The sequence below is a fragment of the Bufo bufo genome, chromosome 2 (genome assembly GCF_905171765.1).
Source record: "Bufo bufo chromosome 2, aBufBuf1.1, whole genome shotgun sequence".
In the NCBI taxonomy this organism is placed as follows: domain Eukaryota; kingdom Metazoa; phylum Chordata; class Amphibia; order Anura; family Bufonidae; genus Bufo; species Bufo bufo.
Genome location: NC_053390.1, coordinates 781,284,036 through 781,302,219, shown reverse-complemented (window position 1 = coordinate 781,302,219; position 18,184 = coordinate 781,284,036). Strand labels below are relative to the sequence as shown.

General features: G+C 45.8%; 1 protein-coding gene across 1 annotated transcript in view; it reads right to left on the bottom strand.

Moving 5' to 3' along the window:
• The window catches only part of TRMT44 (tRNA methyltransferase 44 homolog), a 43,900-nt gene that overhangs the window by 11,158 nt on the left and 14,558 nt on the right, over window positions 1–18,184 (bottom strand). The window contains exons 3-9 of the mRNA XM_040419165.1: window positions 11,828–12,047; window positions 10,032–10,100; window positions 7,325–7,432; window positions 5,604–5,675; window positions 3,289–3,395; window positions 1,693–1,876; window positions 199–583 (exon numbers count right to left, since the gene is read on the bottom strand). Coding sequence (XP_040275099.1) covers window positions 199–583; window positions 1,693–1,876; window positions 3,289–3,395; window positions 5,604–5,675; window positions 7,325–7,432; window positions 10,032–10,100; window positions 11,828–12,047 — 1,145 coding nt within the window. The remainder of the gene's footprint in view (window positions 1–198; window positions 584–1,692; window positions 1,877–3,288; window positions 3,396–5,603; window positions 5,676–7,324; window positions 7,433–10,031; window positions 10,101–11,827; window positions 12,048–18,184) is intronic.

Sequence of the window (18,184 nt, the reverse complement as noted above, 5' to 3'; positions counted from 1 at the left end):
CGGATCCGTCCTCCATTGACTTTCAATAGTGTTCAAGACAGACATGTTATGGCTATGTTAAAGATAATACAAACGGATCAGTTCTGAACGGATGCATGCGGTTGTATTATCTGAACGGATGCGTTCCAAACGCGAGTGTGAAAGAAGCCTTACTCATGGCAGTACAGCAGCTCAGGAGACACAGAGACACGGACTTACTCCCTCTGTTCCAGGATTGCTCGGCTCCATCTTTAGAAAGGTCGTCCTTCTCTCCTGGGTCAGAGCAGAGTAATAACTGGGCGACTTGCAGGACCACCTTATCGATGAAGTCCCTGGGAAGTGACACACAGTTCCTGACCTTTTCCACTTTGTCTCTGGGTTGGAACCCCGATATCCAGTCCCCATGTTCTGTCCTGGAACAATTGGTAATCCTGTCGGTGTTGACGCCACCAGTTGCATCGTCTGTGTGATGTGTAGAGCTCTCAGAAGCCGCTTGGCTAGTCACAGAGTCCGCTGAATGACTGGAGATATACTGAGCTCTCTGTGCATCAGCCTGGGGCTCCTCGGCAGGAGAGTAACTCCTGGACTTCCCTAGAAGGCACACCTGTAGAGAGGTCACCAGGAAGGGAGTGTTAAAATCCATGTATATAAACTACTTACTGGACACATTAATCCTAATTAAAGGCGCTGTCCAGAATCAGAAACAAAAGGTCTGCTTAGTTTTCTTAGAAGCAATGCCACCCTTGTCCTCAGGTTGCGTTCGGTATTACAGCTCGTAACCATTTTCCTAAATCTGAATTGTGCCTGTGTGTATATTGTGTGTGATCCCCTTGTGCCACCAAATCTGCTCCGACCTGTCGAGACATGGACTACACAGAATCTCTGAATACGTCCTGTGGTATTTGGCACCAAGGCGTTAGCGGAAGATCTTATAAGTTCTGAGGCGAGGACTTTCTTTTTCCAGCACATCACATAGATCAGGGATGCCCAACCTGAGGCCCTCCAGCTGTTGTAAAACTACAACTCCCACAATGCCCTGCTGTAGGCTGTCCAGGCATGCTGGGAGTTGTAGTTTTGCAACAGCTGGAAAGCCGCAGGTTGGGCATCCCTGCCATAGATGATTGGATTGAGATCTGGGGAATTTGTAGGCCAAGCCGTCCACTCTTTGTCATGTTCTTCAAACCATTCCTGAGCAATGTTTGCAATAGGCAGGACACATTACCCTGCTGGAAGAGACCGCTGCCATTAGGGGATACCGCTGCCATGAATATTTAGGTAGGTGGTACGTGTGAAAGTAACGTTCGTGTGAATGCTAGGACCCAACTTTTCCCAGGAGAACATTTCCCAGGGCATCATATTGCCTCCGCCAGCCTGTCTTCTGCGTATAATGCACCCTGCTGACATCCCTACCTTTGCTCCTCAGGTCAATGAGCCTTGGGCACCCATAACCCTGCCCCCGGTTGTCCTTCCTTAGACCGCTTTTGATATGATGAAGCAGTCATCTAGCTATCACAATTTGGATCTTGTCAAAGTCGCTCAGATTCTTGCCCATTTCCAACACATTTTCACTGAGTTGGTTGAGGCGTCAGTGTGAAAGGAATGGGTCCACGTCCAATCCACAAAAAATGCAAATCAGATGTGGAAAAAAATATATATAATAATACAGTCGTGTGCATGAGGCCTTAGGCGGACATAAGTGAGGGGGCTTCTTACTCTTTTTGTTGATGGGATTCTCAGACAATCCTCTTCCACCAGGAATCCGCAGCGAGTGCCAACTTCAGTGACAAAGTCCAGGTATTCTCTGTACTGGGTCTTTTTACTGGATTTTCTGTTGTATTTTCCGTAGAAACTGAAGAAGCAGCACGGCAATACGAAGAAGCGGCAAGAATAAGAAGACCTGGAAGAGAAGTCCTTCAATGTAAGACACAAACAGACGCTCCGTCCACTTCATTGTTTCCATTATTGTTATTGCAGCTATAGCTAAGGTTTTCTAAGCAGAAGGAGCAGGTTTTGAAGGGTTTTTTCAATTTTCTCCCCAGACCTGCGCTGCCTGAGGAGAAGAATGCAGCTCGTTATCATCAACAGAGCACGTAAATCTGGTAGAAAACCGAGATCAGATAAAGTAAAAAACTTTTGGGAGGATTATCAATGTCAATCACTAACCTTTAAAGGGGTACTCCTCTAGGACATGCAGTCAGTTGCCGATAGGTCAAAGTTCAACCTCAGACTCCCCACTGACCGCAAACAATGATTTAGTGCAGGCAAGGCCAACCTGCGGCTCTCCAGCGGTTGTAAAACTACAACTCCCACCATGCCCTGCTGTAGGTAGTCTGGGCATGCTGGGAGTTGTAGTTTTGAAACAGCTGGAGAGCCTCAGGTTGGCCGCCCCTGATTTATCCTGCGAAGTAACGCTCTGGGCCGCGCAGTGCACTGAAGCACAGCCCTGTTCGCTTGTTCGGAGCGGTGCTGCAGTTCCCCTGCGCAGCAAGATGGACCCTGCACTGCAGCCCTAGGGGACGGAACTCTACAAATCATAAAGTGATGGCGTATCCTTAACAATAGGTCATCACTTTATGAGATGGGAATACCCCAGTGATATCCCCTACAACAGGGATAAGCAACCTCCGGCACAACAACTCCCAGCATGCATACTTACACTGCTCTTCAGCGAACTCCCATAGAAATGAATAGAGCATGCTGGGAATGGTAGTGCCGAAGGTTGCTGATCCCTGCTCTACAATAGGCCATCACATGCTGATCTATCAGGGCCCGACTGCTGAGACCCCCACTAATGGCAGAGGTTGCGGCGAGCTGCGGTGCACTGCAGGCTGAGATCCCTCAAGGGCATCCAGGATCAGATCCGTACTGAATCCAAGGACGATTCTATTCCCCAACCTGTGCAGCAATAGAAACGCTGGCAGTGCACATTAGATTCACGGTGGCTGAACCTGAGGACTATCTAATGTGTATGGGGAGGGCCTCCTGACCTTCCCCTGACCGCTGATCTTAGATTTCAACTGTTCGAGAAGAGAAAACCGAAAGCACTTGTTAGTCTCTCCTGTTCACAACACATGCGTGCCTGGCCAAGCCGAGTATGCCTTACACATGGGAGAGGGGACTGTTGGCCAAACGAGCGTTCAGCCGACAGATCTCTCAGGTGAGTGGCCAGAGTAAATCCATGGATTGGGGACACTGAAGCACCCCGCTTTCACAGATCCGACCTCGGCTGAGATCTCGGCAGCTTTGTATGGCTGCTTAACATTCAACTGCACCTCCTCTATGGAACATATAGGAAGCTTTATTCATTACCGAGCGGCGATCACGGGCAGCCAAGGTGTCAGCTCATCAGAATGGTTGCCGATTATCCAGTCCGTGTCTGGAAATAAGTAATTATCACTTGGTGTAATAGCAGATTCCTAGGAAAGACAACATGAAAGTCGTGAAAATCCAGAAATCCACAGGCAAATTTACCGCATAAAACTAAAAATTGCTAAAAGCATACGTTACATTCTGATACTCGAATTAGGCTACTTTCACACTTGCGGCAGAGGATTTCGGCAGGCAGTTCCATCGCCGGAACTGCCCGCCGGATCCGTCAAAACGTATGCAAACTGATGGCATTTGTCAAATGGATCAGGATCCTGATCCGTATGACAAGTGCACCGAAATGCCGGATCCATCTCTCCGGTGTCATCCGGAAAAACGGATCCGGCATTTATTTTTTTTCACATTTTTTGCCGTCTAAGCATGCGCAGACCGCAATGCCGGATCCGTTTTGCCGGAACACTCGGGCCGGATCCAGCATTAATGCATTTCAATGGGGAAAAATGCCGGATCCAGTATTCCGGCAAGTGTTCCGGAATTTTGGACGGAGATAAAACCACAGCATGCTACGGTATTATCTCCGTCCTGAAAAGTCAAAAAGACTGAACTGAAGACATCCTGATGCATCCTGAACGGATTGCTCTCCATTCAGAATACATTAGGATAAAACTGATCAGTTCTTTTCCGGTATAAAGCCCCTAGGACGGAACTCTATGCCGGAAAAGAATAACACTAGTGTGAAAGTACCCCTTACGGTATATGGAATTGCAGACATTTTTACAGCAGTTTGCTTTACTGTTCTTATAATATAATATTTCATAATTCTGTTTGTTGCCCTTGACTATGGGTCTCTACTACTGCTGGAGGCCATGTGACGCAACAATTTTTTATGGGAAAAACCTGTGACATAAATCAACATGCCGTGCATTTAAAGGGGTTATGCCCCTATAATGTCTCCCTAAATGCCCGTGCCCCTTACACATATTGTACTTACCTTGCTCCCCAGCATCTGGGTTGGTTCTGACACCCGCCGCTACATCTCCCCGTCGCGCGAATGAAAACATCTGGTGACAAGGGGGAAGAAGCAGCCAATAGCAGGCCGCGACGGGGACGAGCCTCCCTAGCATCGCCAATTTCTGCCACATTCCATGCAGTGTGTGGAGGAGAGGTGTTAAAATCTCGTCCATTTTGCTAGTTCTGTAATGCGTTGAGGATTTTCTGCCTGCTTAATCTGGTCCGAAAATCTGCAGCGTATCCAACCCGCGTAAACATGCCCTAACAGTATAAGGTCACACCCGGACCCAGCTGCAAGACCTGCACGATTCCATGGCGAGTCAGTTTCCAGTTCGCTTGAAATCAGAAGAGTGCAGGCCTTAAAGGGGTTGTCCAGTTTCCAATAATGATGACCTATCCTCAGGATAGGTGATCAATATGAGATTGGCAGGGGTCAGACTCCCCTGCCGATCAGGTGCTTGAAGTGAACGCAGCGATCGCAGTCTCTTCATCGTGTACCTGCTCACAGTAGACATTGCAGCAGCTCCAACTCATTCAAGTCAATGGAACAGAGGAGCTGTAATTACACTGCTCGTCTCTGCAGGTACACAGTGACGAGATAAACAGCGGATTGCAGGGGTGCCAGGAGTTTGGACAGACCCCCACCGATCTTATACTGATGACCTATTCTGAGGATAGAGCATCAATACAGGAAACTGGACAACCCCTTTAATATGGCCTGAGGGTCATCTGAACTCCTACACCGCAGACCAGTGGCATTCTGAATTTAGCTTTAGCTATGAATAGAGAAGAAAACACCTCCCTTTCATGCAAGTTAGCGTTTAATAATGCCCTGTGTACGAAACAGAAAAGGGGCCATTTTCTCATGTGCGGGAGCGTGCCAATATCAGCGTGAGCGGACCCAGCCATAATGTGCCTACAGATGGCATTTCTCCCTATTCCCTGGTGGAAAACAAACAATCTCCCGACCACAGGGACCGCCAACCACCATTTAACAGTAAAAGGCTTTGAAGAGGTAAATGTAATGGATGTAATTGCCTTCACCAGCGATGGATGCCATTAAACTATCAGGACGCGGGTTTAGCAGAATGAATTCGCCGGAGGGAAATTAAAAAGGAAGCAAAAAAAGCTGGACCCCTCTAAGCAATAAACAGCCGAAATGAAAAGCAGCGCATGTCTCATGTAGAAATATCACGTTGTCTGGCTCTCAGGCGGTGTCTGTCGCGGCACGCAGCTACTTCCAACGTAAAGGTCATCAGCCATACCACAGAATACATTTAGCTTACCTCCAAAATTGTCCGTGACCCGTACATATCCCAGATTTTTCTCCTGCGGACATCAATGCCTCGGCCAGGGTGCTGTTATCACATGTAAAATTAAAAATAAAAGAATGACTTTTTACATAGAATATTCCTTATGGGCATTATTTGTACTGCTAGAATTCTCATCTTGTTCAGTACATGTTTATTAAAGCGTACGGAAAAAAAAAAACGTCACGTCCTTGTGTACAGAACCTCTGCTTGTGCTGCAGACCTCCTCTTCTTGTCTTCATTGTCTGCCGTGGTACACACATGGTGCAGCTGCAGCCCGGTCACGGGCACCGTGTCTTCCAGTATGCCAGCTCACTGTACACCCCCCTTCCGAGTAGTCACAGCATGGACTCCCCTCTACCCCAGTAGTCAGAGCAAGGGCAGCCCAAGCCCACTCCCTCTTCCATGTAGACACAAGCCACGAGCCCTCCTCACATCGTGACGATGCGCCTATTACCAGGTGTTGTACGTAGATTCGGGTATTGGCCTCTGGTACAACTTAGTCATCATATGGCGCCCGCAGGGCCTTTTCTCTAGCTAGCCGGAGTGGTTTGTGGCCTGGGAGATTGATTTAGATTCTTTAGGGAACTGGGGGGGAAAGCACCTGCTTGACAAATGCATTAAAAGGGGTTTCCATTAGGAAGCAAAGATGGCTGAGCGGGCATCTACAGAAGTAGAGACCAGCAGACACGCAGTCAGCATTGCCAATGAACTGTAATATAAGCAGGGGTTCCTTTATGTTTTAACCCCCTCTGAGCCTGCTGCAACCATTTTTTTCCTGATGGAAAAGCCATTAAAAGGGGTTGTCCGGGTTCAGAGCTGAACATGCCCACATTTTCACCCAGGCATGCCCCCCTAATAACTAGCAGTGGAGCAGCTCTCCTTTGCCCTGCACTGAAATCACGCAGGGCAAAGGCTTATTTTGGAGACGTTACCGGGCTCTCCATAGGGACTGCTAGGCAGAGGCTTCCGCCCAGCAGTATGCACGGTGACGTCACGGTACTAATGGGCGGACTTTAGCGAATACCTAGCCTGTAAAGCGGCTAGGGCAGCGCTAAAGCCCACCCCATCAGAGCCAGAGACGTCACTGAATACATTGCTGGGCGGAAGCCTCCGCCTAGCAGTGGGAAAACAAAGAAAAAAGCCCTTGGAAGATCCACCACCAGCTATAGGGATAGCGTCAGAACATGAAATGCTCCGATGCTAATATCAGTGGGCTGCCAGGGTGAAATTGTGGGCATGTCCGGATTCGGCTCAGAAGCCGGACAACCCCTTTAATTAATAGCAGAGAGCTATAATTAATAGCAGAATCCAGTTGCCATAGACCATTTTCCAGTCACCATAAAGACAAGGAGGGTCATTTACTAACTGATATACGCGTATCTGCGACTTTTCCCCACTCACGCCAGTTCTAAAAAAAAGGGAGCGGGGAAGGGGGCAGCCCCGTCTCATTTATCATTTTCTAAGGCTGTTTTAGGCGTAAAAAAAAGTTCTAAATCTAAGGCCAGCAAGGGAGACAGCGCCTCTACATAACTTTGGAGGATCCACCACCAGTGTCTAAAAAGACGGTCTTAATAAGTGACCCCCCCAGGTTTTCTGCAGCACAGGTCTAAGCCCACTACTACGTTTAGGTGACTTAGCGGCAATATTCAGACCCAAATCACAAAAATGTGCTGTGTCAAAATGCATAGAATTACCCCTTCATTGCTTAAAATATGAACCAGGAGTCCATTTCCACATCCCAAGTCTACAAAGGACTGCTTCTCCGTACTTTGCCTTTGTGATCGCTCTTCCTCCCAAAGAACCTAGAAGAAACACAAGTTGTGGCAAAAGTAAATGAGAATCTGACAGTAAGAGCAGCAGTCTGAACAGAGAGAATTTGAGGTGTCACTAACAAAAACTCCAGGGCCCGAATGCAAAACCGCTGGTCTCCTCAGAGGCAAGGATCCAGGTATCCAGACAGGAGAACACTATAGCCGTCCCTCAGAGCAGAACCAGGCAGAATAAAACTTCATATTGACACAACCCCTGATGACAAAGCTCCACAAACTGTGTGGTTACCCAGATTCCCCTACCTAGTGCTGTCAGCAGTTTAGCATGATCAAAACTGCTGACTAAGTCCCGATAAATCTGGTGCCCTGTGAGACCATTAATTAGTTGGTGCACATCTTGCCCCCCCCCCCAAGCTGGCAAGTAACTCCTCTTTCCTGCTATGCAACATCTTTGGTTGGCGCTCCGTCGCTGTAATAAGGGTCTAAAATGCTTAAAGGGGTTTTCCCGTAATAATTATATTTTGTTATGCATCCAGCCTGCCTCTTGAAAGAGAAGATTCATACTACTCCATGCCACTCTGGTCTTCTGCCGTCTCCATCTAGCGGTCCCCGCAGTGTTTACATCTGGCTGGCCATGGTCACAAGCACAGCTCCAGCCAATGACTTGTTGTGGCCACATCACCGCTGAAGCCAGTAATTGGCTAAAGCAGTGCATGTGACCATGTCCATGTCTTCATATACTGGTTCCCACACTGTTTACATCAAACTAGCCATGGTCATGGTGAGGGACATGTGACCATGCCCATGTCTCCATCTACCGCTTCCCACACGGTTTACATCAGACTAGCCATGGTCATGGTGAGGGACATGTGACCATGTCCATGTCTCCATCTACCGCTTCCCACACGGTTTACATCAGACTAGCCATGGTCATGGTGAGGGACATGTGACCATGTCCATGTCTTCATATACTGGTTCTCACACTGTTTACATCAGACTAGCCATGGTCATGGTGAGGGACATGTGACCATGTCCATGTCTTCATATACTGGTTCCCACACGGTTTACATCAGACTAGCCATGGTCATGGTGAGGGACATGTGACCATGTCCATGTCTTCATATACTGGTTCTCACACTGTTTACATCAGACTAGCCATGGTCATGGTGAGGGACATGTGACCATGTCCATGTCTTCATATACTGGTTCTCACACTGTTTACATCAGACTAGCCATGGTCATGGTGAGGGACATGTGACCATGTCCATGTCTTCATATACTGGTTCCCACACGGTTTACATCAGACTAGCCATGGTCATGGTGAGGGACATGTGACCATGTCCATGTCTTCATATACTGGTTCCCACACGGTTTACATCAGACTAGCCCATGGTCATGGTGAGGGACATGTGACCATGTCCATGTCTTCTTATACTGGTTCTCACACGGTTTACATCAGACTAGCCATGGTCATGGTGAGGGACATGTGACCATGTCCATGTCTTCATATACTGGTTCTCACACTGTTTACATCAGACTAGCCATGGTCATGGTGAGGGACATGTGACCATGTCCCATGTCTTCATATACTGGTTCTCACACTGTTTACATCAGACTAGCCATGGTCATGGTGAGGGACATGTGACCATGTCCATGTCTTCATATACTGGTTCTCACACTGTTTACATCAGACTAGCCAATGGTCATGGTGAGGGACATGTGACCATGTCCATGTCTTCATATACTGGTTCCCACACGGTTTACATCAGACTAGCCATGGTCATGGTGAGGGACATGTGACCATGTCCATGTCTTCATATACTGGTTCCCACACGGTTTACATCAGACTAGCCATGGTCATGGTGAGGGACATGTGACCATGTCCATGTCTTCATATACTGGTTCTCACACTGTTTACATCAGACTAGCCATGGTCATGGTGAGGGACATGTGACCATGCCCATGCACCACCGGATGTAAAAGGTGCAGGGACCGGAAGATGAAGACATTGGAGGCAGCGTGGAGCAGTTAAGTATGAATCTTCATTTTCAGGGGGCAGGCTGGGGCATTACACAAGATATTTATTAAAGGGGTTTTCAAGTAATAATTATGTGGTTCAAAGCATGTCCACCAGCCGCACCAGAATTCAGGTGAATTTTGTATTAGCAGATCTCCCCCATGTAGTCAGCTCCTGAGCGCCCTCTAGTGGTGGCTGCAATCTGCTTTTTTTTTTTTTTTTATCTATGCAGTGGATTTGGGGCTCCGTTTCCATAAAAAGGACACTCTGACCACCCTGAAGATATACTTAGAATTAATCTGCACAGAATTTTGAACCTAAAATAGAAGATGAGGATAAGTTGGGAAGATCAGTAGATCTGTCACTTTTTCCCCAAGGCTCAGCTACGATTCATGCAAAACGACATTAGGACTTGGCTGTGAAACCACCTCTTCTCTGTCAGCCGTGAAGTCATTTTACTCTGTGCTGAATACGGCGGGTTCCTTTGTGTCGCACATTTAAAGCCAACATGATTCTGCCACGGAAACTGGCCACGTGGGATACAGAATCGGGTCACGTTGAGTACAGATATACAGCCAGGTGTTTCACAATGGGAATCTGCCCTTTTAGACTCACTAACAGATAGGTCGCTATGGCCACATCTTCATAGACAAACTTTTCAGGATCTGTGACTTCAGGCCAAACCTGAGGGGAAGAGAAAAAGAGGAAAAATGTGATATTAGCAAAAGGATTCTGTACAACTTGTCCTTAGAGAGAATTACAAAAAAAATCCTTGTATTCTACATGCCTTTCCATATTATATGCGTTTCTGGGAAAGCTGGGTGACAATCAATATTGCTACTATTGGGGATATTCTTCAGGAGGGTCTCGTTTTAAAAAGGGTTATTTCATTAATTATTTTCATGCTATTGGCAGTTTCAAAATACTTCTGCATAAAAATTTCTTTTTCAGAATTTTTTGCTTCCATATGTCCCTATTGATGATGCTGGGATAGGGATCTGGATAGAATCGGTTTCCTTTCCTTCTGGCAGCTGACTCCCAAGATGCTGCAGAGGCTTTGCTCCTTCCTGACATGGGCACCAGTTCTCAGCCCATTTGGTGGACCTGCACATTGCTAAACACTGGTGGCTTTACAATGCAAGTAAATGAAAGCAGGTGGCGCAATACTATGTAAGTAAATGAACAGCAGGTGGCGCCATACTATGTAAGTAAACGAACACCAGGTGGCGCCATACTATGTAAGTAAATGAACACCAGGTGGCGCATACTATAAGTAAATAAACGCAGGTGGCACCATACTATGTAAGTAAATGAACACCAGGTGGCGCCATACTATGCAAGTGGAATGAACACAGGTGGCGCCATACTATGTAAGTAATGAACACCAGGTGGCGCCAAACTATGTAAGTAAATAAACACCAGGCACCACCATACTATGTAAGTAAATGAACACCAGGTGGCGCCATACTATGTAGTGAATAAACACCAGAAGGCGCCATACTATGAGTAATGAACACCAGGGTGGCGCCATACTATGTATGTGAATAAACACCAGAAGGCGCCATACTATGAGTAAATGAACACCAGGTGGCGCCATACTATGTAAGTAGATGTCATTACTCTTTACAGTATCTTTTTAACAGCAATTAAATGGCAAATATGCTTCATTTTTATGATCTATACAATTAATATTATATTCAATGGTGGGACAAGCGACAGCCTTCTAGATTTATAAATCACTTTAGTCATCATCTTCCAGGATGTACCACTAACATACTCTTAACAGAAGCTAATAATCAGGCAATAATCGGATTTGTCACAAGCTAATTATAGTTCCCTTTTGTGGTTGCGGGACCTTTGGACCTTCTTTAGTCGAAAAGGGTGCAAGGGCAATTGTAAGTATAGCTGCTACTGATTCAACAGCGAATGAATTTAGGCTGAATTTGGAGGTCCTAACAAAAACAAACCTGATTGGCCATTAACTTTTGGCCAATCAGAGATAGTCAGAAAAAGGTCATGTGGTGTAAATCCCGCCCATGCAGAACCATTCAGAAATGGATTACATAGAAAATGAGCCCTCCTGTTGGTGCATGGCATCAGATCACTCCAGGGGCTTGCTGACCATGCCCTCCCCCTTCACCGGTTAGCATCATGGCGTCTGGGCCCCAAAGCTGCCTCTACTACATCGCCTGCTAATAAATAACTGAAATTGTACAAACATTCTACGGATTTCACACAATGTAGGATATTCACATTTACTGCCTACGAAACTGAAGAGCAGGGTGAAAAATTGCTAAACTTCCAGCAGTAATCTGGGGCAATTAATAAGAGAATATGAGCCCGGGAAACGATTCATTGCTATGATTTTACTGTAATATGTGCCCTGGCAGTGATGGATGAGCCCCGGCTACCTTCACCATATCTCTGTACTTCTCCTTCAGGCTCTGATACTTCTTGCTATATTTATCCACCGCAATGAGCGATAGCGTGCTCTTAAAGTCGCTCTCTTGTCCTCCGTGGACCACTTGCCGCAGCCGAGACAGCAGCTCATTTTTCATCCAGGAGATTTTAGGGTAAATCACGCCATCCGACTCCCAGCCTTCTGCATAAAGAGTGAATAGGGAGAGCGACCTGCAAAACAGCCATGTATAATTGTATCAGGAGAACATACCTAAGTAGAGGTCCCACCCATTCATACCTTGTCTGCCCATTTTTCTAACACAGATCGATTGTGTAAACATATTTAACCCCTTCAAGACCAGGGGAAATGTATTCCCCCCCCCCCCCCACTCCGCCAATCACATGCTTACTTTCCCGTATGAGGGTTTGTTTTCTGCAGGACAAGTTATATTCTGCAATGGCACCGTTTAGTTTACCATATTTTGCGTTGACAAATTCTTTGTGGGGTGGAATTGAAAATTTTAAAAAAACGCACTTCCGCAATAGTTTTTTTGAGTTACAGGGTTCACGGTTCTCTAAAAATCACATGAGGACCTTCTTCTGTTCTGGTCAATATGATTACACCATCTTATATATACGCCACCAGAAGCTGAAAAAAAAAAAAAAAAGCAGCTGGAAAACGTAAAGGGGTTTTCTAGTTACACACAAAATAATAAAAATAAATAAAATAACCCAGTCAGGTGATGAAGTCACGAGTGCATTTTGACTCCTCCAGCGTAACTGCGAGACTCATGGGCAGCTTGAATGTCACAGATCCAAGCCTGCTTGAAGTAGGGTTGGGCAATATACCGGTATTTATGATATATCGCAGTATTAAAAAAACGGCGATATCGCCGTTTCTTAATTACTGTTGTATTTTAGTGATGTCATAGGGGCAGTCGAACGTCAGAGTGCTGACTGCTTCTAAACGTCCAGCGCACATTACAGAGCAGTACGCCCACCAGCCGGAGAGTCCCTCCCTCCCCACTGTGAGGGGGCCGCCACTGCCACCAATGAAAAAGATTAAGGGGAGGGGCTATGAAGCTGCCGCTGGCCACCAATGAAGATAATACTTGGGGAGCCAATGAATATAATTAAGGCTACTTTCACATTAGCGTTTTCAATGCCGCTATTGAGATCGGTCATAGGATCTCAATAGCGGTAGAAAACGCTTCAGTTTTGTGCCCATTCATTGTCAATGGGAACAAAACTGAACTGAACGAAATGGAGTGCACTTAAATGCATTCCGTTCCGTTTGGTTGCGTCCCCATCGCGGACAGAAAAACGCTGCAGTACAATGTACTGTGCTAAGCAGGGAGAAGACGGCTGATCGGCAGGGGGGGGTCCTGGGACAGGACAGCTCATCAGTAAAAGCCTTTTACGTTTTCCAGGTATTCTCTCATTTTTATTATGCTTTACAAAAGACTAAAAACCTTTGAAAAGAAATGTTTTTGCATCACCATATTCGGACACCCATAACTTAATATTTTTTAGTCTACAGAGCCCTCTCTTTCCTGACTGACGGGGCCCTGTTCCTACAGGTTCTTTTCGCTTAGCCCTGTCAATCAAAAGAGAGGGGCTAGCAGAGGAAGCAGGACTCTACCCAAAAAGCAGATGGAGATAAAAGTTGGGCAAGCTGGGTTTCAATATGCCTGATCCTTTTTTTTCCCCCAGGGAACTAAGCAGCCACCAAAAGGAGCCTGACATCAGCTTCTCATGCGGAACACATGCATGCTCGGCCGATGTACAACGGCCAGCTTACGAATCAGGAATACCTTAAAAGGGGTTCTCCGGGAATTAAGAAAATCAAAATACCTAAATATTACTTTATAATAAATATATTCCCAGATATCTTGCATTAGTTATAACGGCTCGATTTGTCTGGGGAGCAATCATTAGGGGAAATAAAATGGCCGCCATCCTACTAGTACACACAAAACTGTCCTAATCGCATAGCAGGACACAGCAACATCCCCACCCTCCTCTCTGTACTTCATGTCTCCTCATGAACTCCATTCCTACAGAGATTCAACTGAAGATCTTACCAGCTGTATTCAGGATTATAATTCCTGACAAGCAGAGCAGAGAGGAGGATGAGGCAGCTCTTTACCTCAGGGCTCTGAAGTAACTTGTCCTGCAGTGTGATTAGGACAGATATTGTGTGTACTAATAAGACGGCGGCCATTTTATTTCCCTTGATGATGGAAATATATCTATAATAAAGTAATATTTACTTATTTTCATTATCTTAATTTCCTGGAGAACGGGAAGTCTGGCATTCCACCGCACACTGAGGGTTAATGAAAGCTAAAAGCAGTAAATTAAGCTCAGTAAATAACTGAGGACCAGAGAGAATTAGAAAACGCCACTTTCTCCATTCAGAGGAGAACAAAGAGCTTTGAGGAGACGAGATAAAACATAAAGGGGGAACCGAAGGACTGAAATTTCATTTACATTTTAACAAACTAAACAGAAACCTGATTAGAGGAACTGCAAACGAATGCGCTCGCTCTAAGGGAGATAAATGGAGCAATGGAGGAACAATGCAGAAACTAAAGGCCCGGAAATATCCAGGAGGTTTTATAAAGGATGCTGATGGAGACGATTATCTGCGCTCCGCACTCCAAAAACTTTTTTTTTTTTTTTTTTTGGAATGCGTGGGCACTTGTATGCCGCTGTCCTCCCCTAGAGAGGAATGGAGCAGTAGTGCGCATGCGCATCCTGCTGCTTCATTCAGTTTGGGTGGCCCCAAAGGGTACAGGGTTTTTATTTGTATGCAAATGAGCATGTTGGAGCACCAGGAGGCGGGGCTGAATCCATGGAGCCTTACTTTGTAACACCCCCTTGTGCTCTGTACACTCCTCCTACCCTTGATTGACAGGGCTAGACATCAGCATGCTACATGTACACATCATATACTCTATGTACTACAGCCTTACCATATTGAGATCTGCTCAGAAAGCTGAATATATGATTATAAAGACACCAGTAATATGTGTTAGCGTCTAAGCAAGAAAAGACATACTTCTCTATGCGGTAATGCTATAGCATAGTGTGCACGGTTTTGTACGTAGCAATCCCAAGTTTGAATTTGGGGAGAGATTTTTTTTTCTTCCACATTTAACCCATAATAAGTCTATATCCTTATGATATTGAGAATAATGTTTTTATGCTTAAAAAGCTAATATTACTGGTTTCTTTACAATCATATATTGTGCCTGTGAATAAACCAGTAATAGGAGACTATATATTATGTATTGTAGTATAGCCTTTTATTACAGATTTAGGCCTCATTCAGACGGCCATAGTTCTGGGTCCGCACCCGTTCTGCAATTTTGCGGAACAGGTGCGGACCCATTCATTTCAATGGTGCTGCAAAAGATGCGGACAGCACACCCTGTGCTGTCCGCATCCGTGCTTCCGTTCCGCGGCTACACAAAAAAAGGTAGGAGCATGTCCTATTCTAGTCCGCAGACAAGAATAGGCATTTTCTATTATGGTAGCGGCCATGTGCGGTCCACAAATTGCGGAACGCACACGACCGGTATACGTGTTTTGCGGATCCACAAAGCACTACGGCCATCTGAATGGGTGCTAAATAAGAGAAAAAAAATGAAAAAAAAGGCTGTGCACTTACTAATGAGCTATAGCCATTTCCCATAGTGTAAGTAGTTTTTACTTTTCTTATAAGACCTGTTTCACACTTGCGTTTTGGTTTCCAGTTTGGAGACCCGGACGCATCCGTTCCGTTAGGATGCGGTTGTGTTACATCGAAACAGAACATAACCATATCCGGCACTAAAATCATTGTAAGTCAATGGGTGACGGATCTTTTTTTTTTTTTGGATCTGAAAAAAAACGGATCCGTATCAGTGAACTTTAGTGCTGGGATCCGGATTGTTCCGTTTCGCAGACAGACACAAAACTGCAGCTTTCAGTGGTTTTGCGTACGGTCTCAAAAAAAATGCAACAAACTGGAATGGAATGCATCTGATCAGATTTGTCCCTATTGACAGTGAATGGGGACAAAATGCAAGTGTGAACCAGGCCTAAGCTGAACACATTAGGCTTACTTTCAACACCTGCGTTCGGGTTGTCCGCTCGTGCGCTCCGTTTGAAGGGGCTCACGAGCGGTCCTCCCGAACGCAGCGTCCAGCCCTGATGCCTTCTCAAATGGAGGGGATCCACTGAGAAATGCACCCGTCTGCCAGCGTTCAGCCTCCGCTCCGCTCAGTGAGCGGACACCTGAACGCTGCTTGCTAGCGTTCGGGTGTCCGCCTGGCCGTTGCGGAGGCGAGCGGATCCGTCCCAGACTTATAATGGAAGTCAATGAGGGAGGATCCGTTTGAAGATGACACAGTATGGCTCATTTTCAAACGGATCCTTCCGCCCATTGACTTTCAATGTAAAGTCTGAACGGATCCGTTTGCATTATCATTGTTCATGGTTATGCAGACACCAGACGGATCCGCTCCTAACGCAAGTGTGAAAGTAGCCTAATAATGGTGTCTTTATAATCACATATTGTGCTTGTGAATAAAGCAGTTGTATGCAGATTAGCCTTCTGAGCAGATCTCAGTTTGGTGAAGCTATAGTACATGGTGTATATGATATGTAGATGTAGCATTCTTATGTCTAGCCATGTCAATCAAGTGGAGGGGGGAGAGTGAAAATGAAAATCACACATAATCTACTACATGACAACCTCTTTCTAACAAAGCTAGAACCAGCCCTGTACCTCACATGGATCCAGAGATCTCCCCATTCATTGTTCTGCTAGATTTATGAGAAGCTGACACCTTAGGGGACATGCCCTTTCTCAGGGAGCGTGCCCTTTCTACTGCAGCTGGTGGCAGTTGAAGAATGGAAGTGAGAATGTGCTTCTGTCTCAGTGAGAAGGCAGAGAAAAAGAACAAACAGCAGGTGGCGCTATACTGATACATTTCATTGAATAACTCAGTAGCTATAAGGCCCCTTTCACACAGGCGAGTATTCCGCGCGGATGCGATGCGTGAGGTGAACACATTGCACCCACACTGAATACCGACCCATTCATTTCTATGGGGCTGTTCAGATGAGCGGTGATTTTCACGCATCACTTATGCGTTGCGTGAAAATCGCAGCATGCTCTATATTCTGCCCCATAGAAGTGAATAGGGTTGCGTGAAAATCGCAAGCATCCGCAAGCAAGTGCGGATGCGATGCGATTTTCACGCACGGTTGCTAGGAGACAATCGGGATGGAGACCCGATCATTATTATTTTCCCTTATAACATGGTTATAAGGGAAAATAATAGCATTCTGAATAGAGAATGCAAAGTAAAATAGGGCTGGAGGGGTTAAAAAATAAATAAATATTTTAACTCACCTTAGTCCACTTGATCGCGCAGCCCGGAATCTCCTTCTGTCTCCTTTGTTGAATAGGACCTGTGGTGAGCATTAATTACAGTTACAGGACCTTTGATGACGTCACTCCGGTCATCACATGGTACGTCACATGATCTTTTACCATGGTGATGGATCATGTGATGACATCATCAAAGGTCCTGTAACTGTAATTAATGCTCACCACAGGTCCTATTCAACAAAGCAGACAGAAGGAGATGCCGGGCCGCGATCAAGTGGACTAAGGTGAGTTAAATTATTATTATTATTTTTTTAACCCCTCCAGCCCTATTGTACTAAGCATTCTGTATTCAGAATGCTATTATTTTCCCTTATAACCATGTTAAAAGGGAAAATAATACAATCTACAGAACACCGATCCCAAGCCCGAACTTCTGTGAAGAAGTTCGGGTTTGGGTACCAAACATGCGCGATTTTTCTCACGCGCGTGCAAAACGCATTACAATGTTTTGCACTCCCGCGATTTTTCCGCGCGTGTTCCCGCAACGCACCCGCACATTTTCCCGCAACGCCCGTGTGAAACCAGCCTAATACATTTTTAATCACATGCAATCACAAAAGTATTCAGATCCAGGTGCTGGTTTGGAAACCGTTGAATATTTTTCATGGGACGACCTCTAACCTTTAACAGCATTTAAAGATACATTTTACAAAAACCATAAAAGACCATGGGAAATGACAGAATGGGGACTACTCCTTGACTTCTATGGAAGAATGTAGTGGGCGTACTCTGCGACCTGCGCAGGGGTTATTGTGCAGAGAGGGGGGGGACACAAACTGTGATATCAGCTATTGTGAATGGTGGATCCTGTGTTATATATTCAGAAGTGTTATCTATCCTTGTAATCCTGCCCTTGATAATAAGATGACTGCTGAGAAGAGATCTGTACACATCGAGAAGTATTGCCTATTAGGCTTCGTGA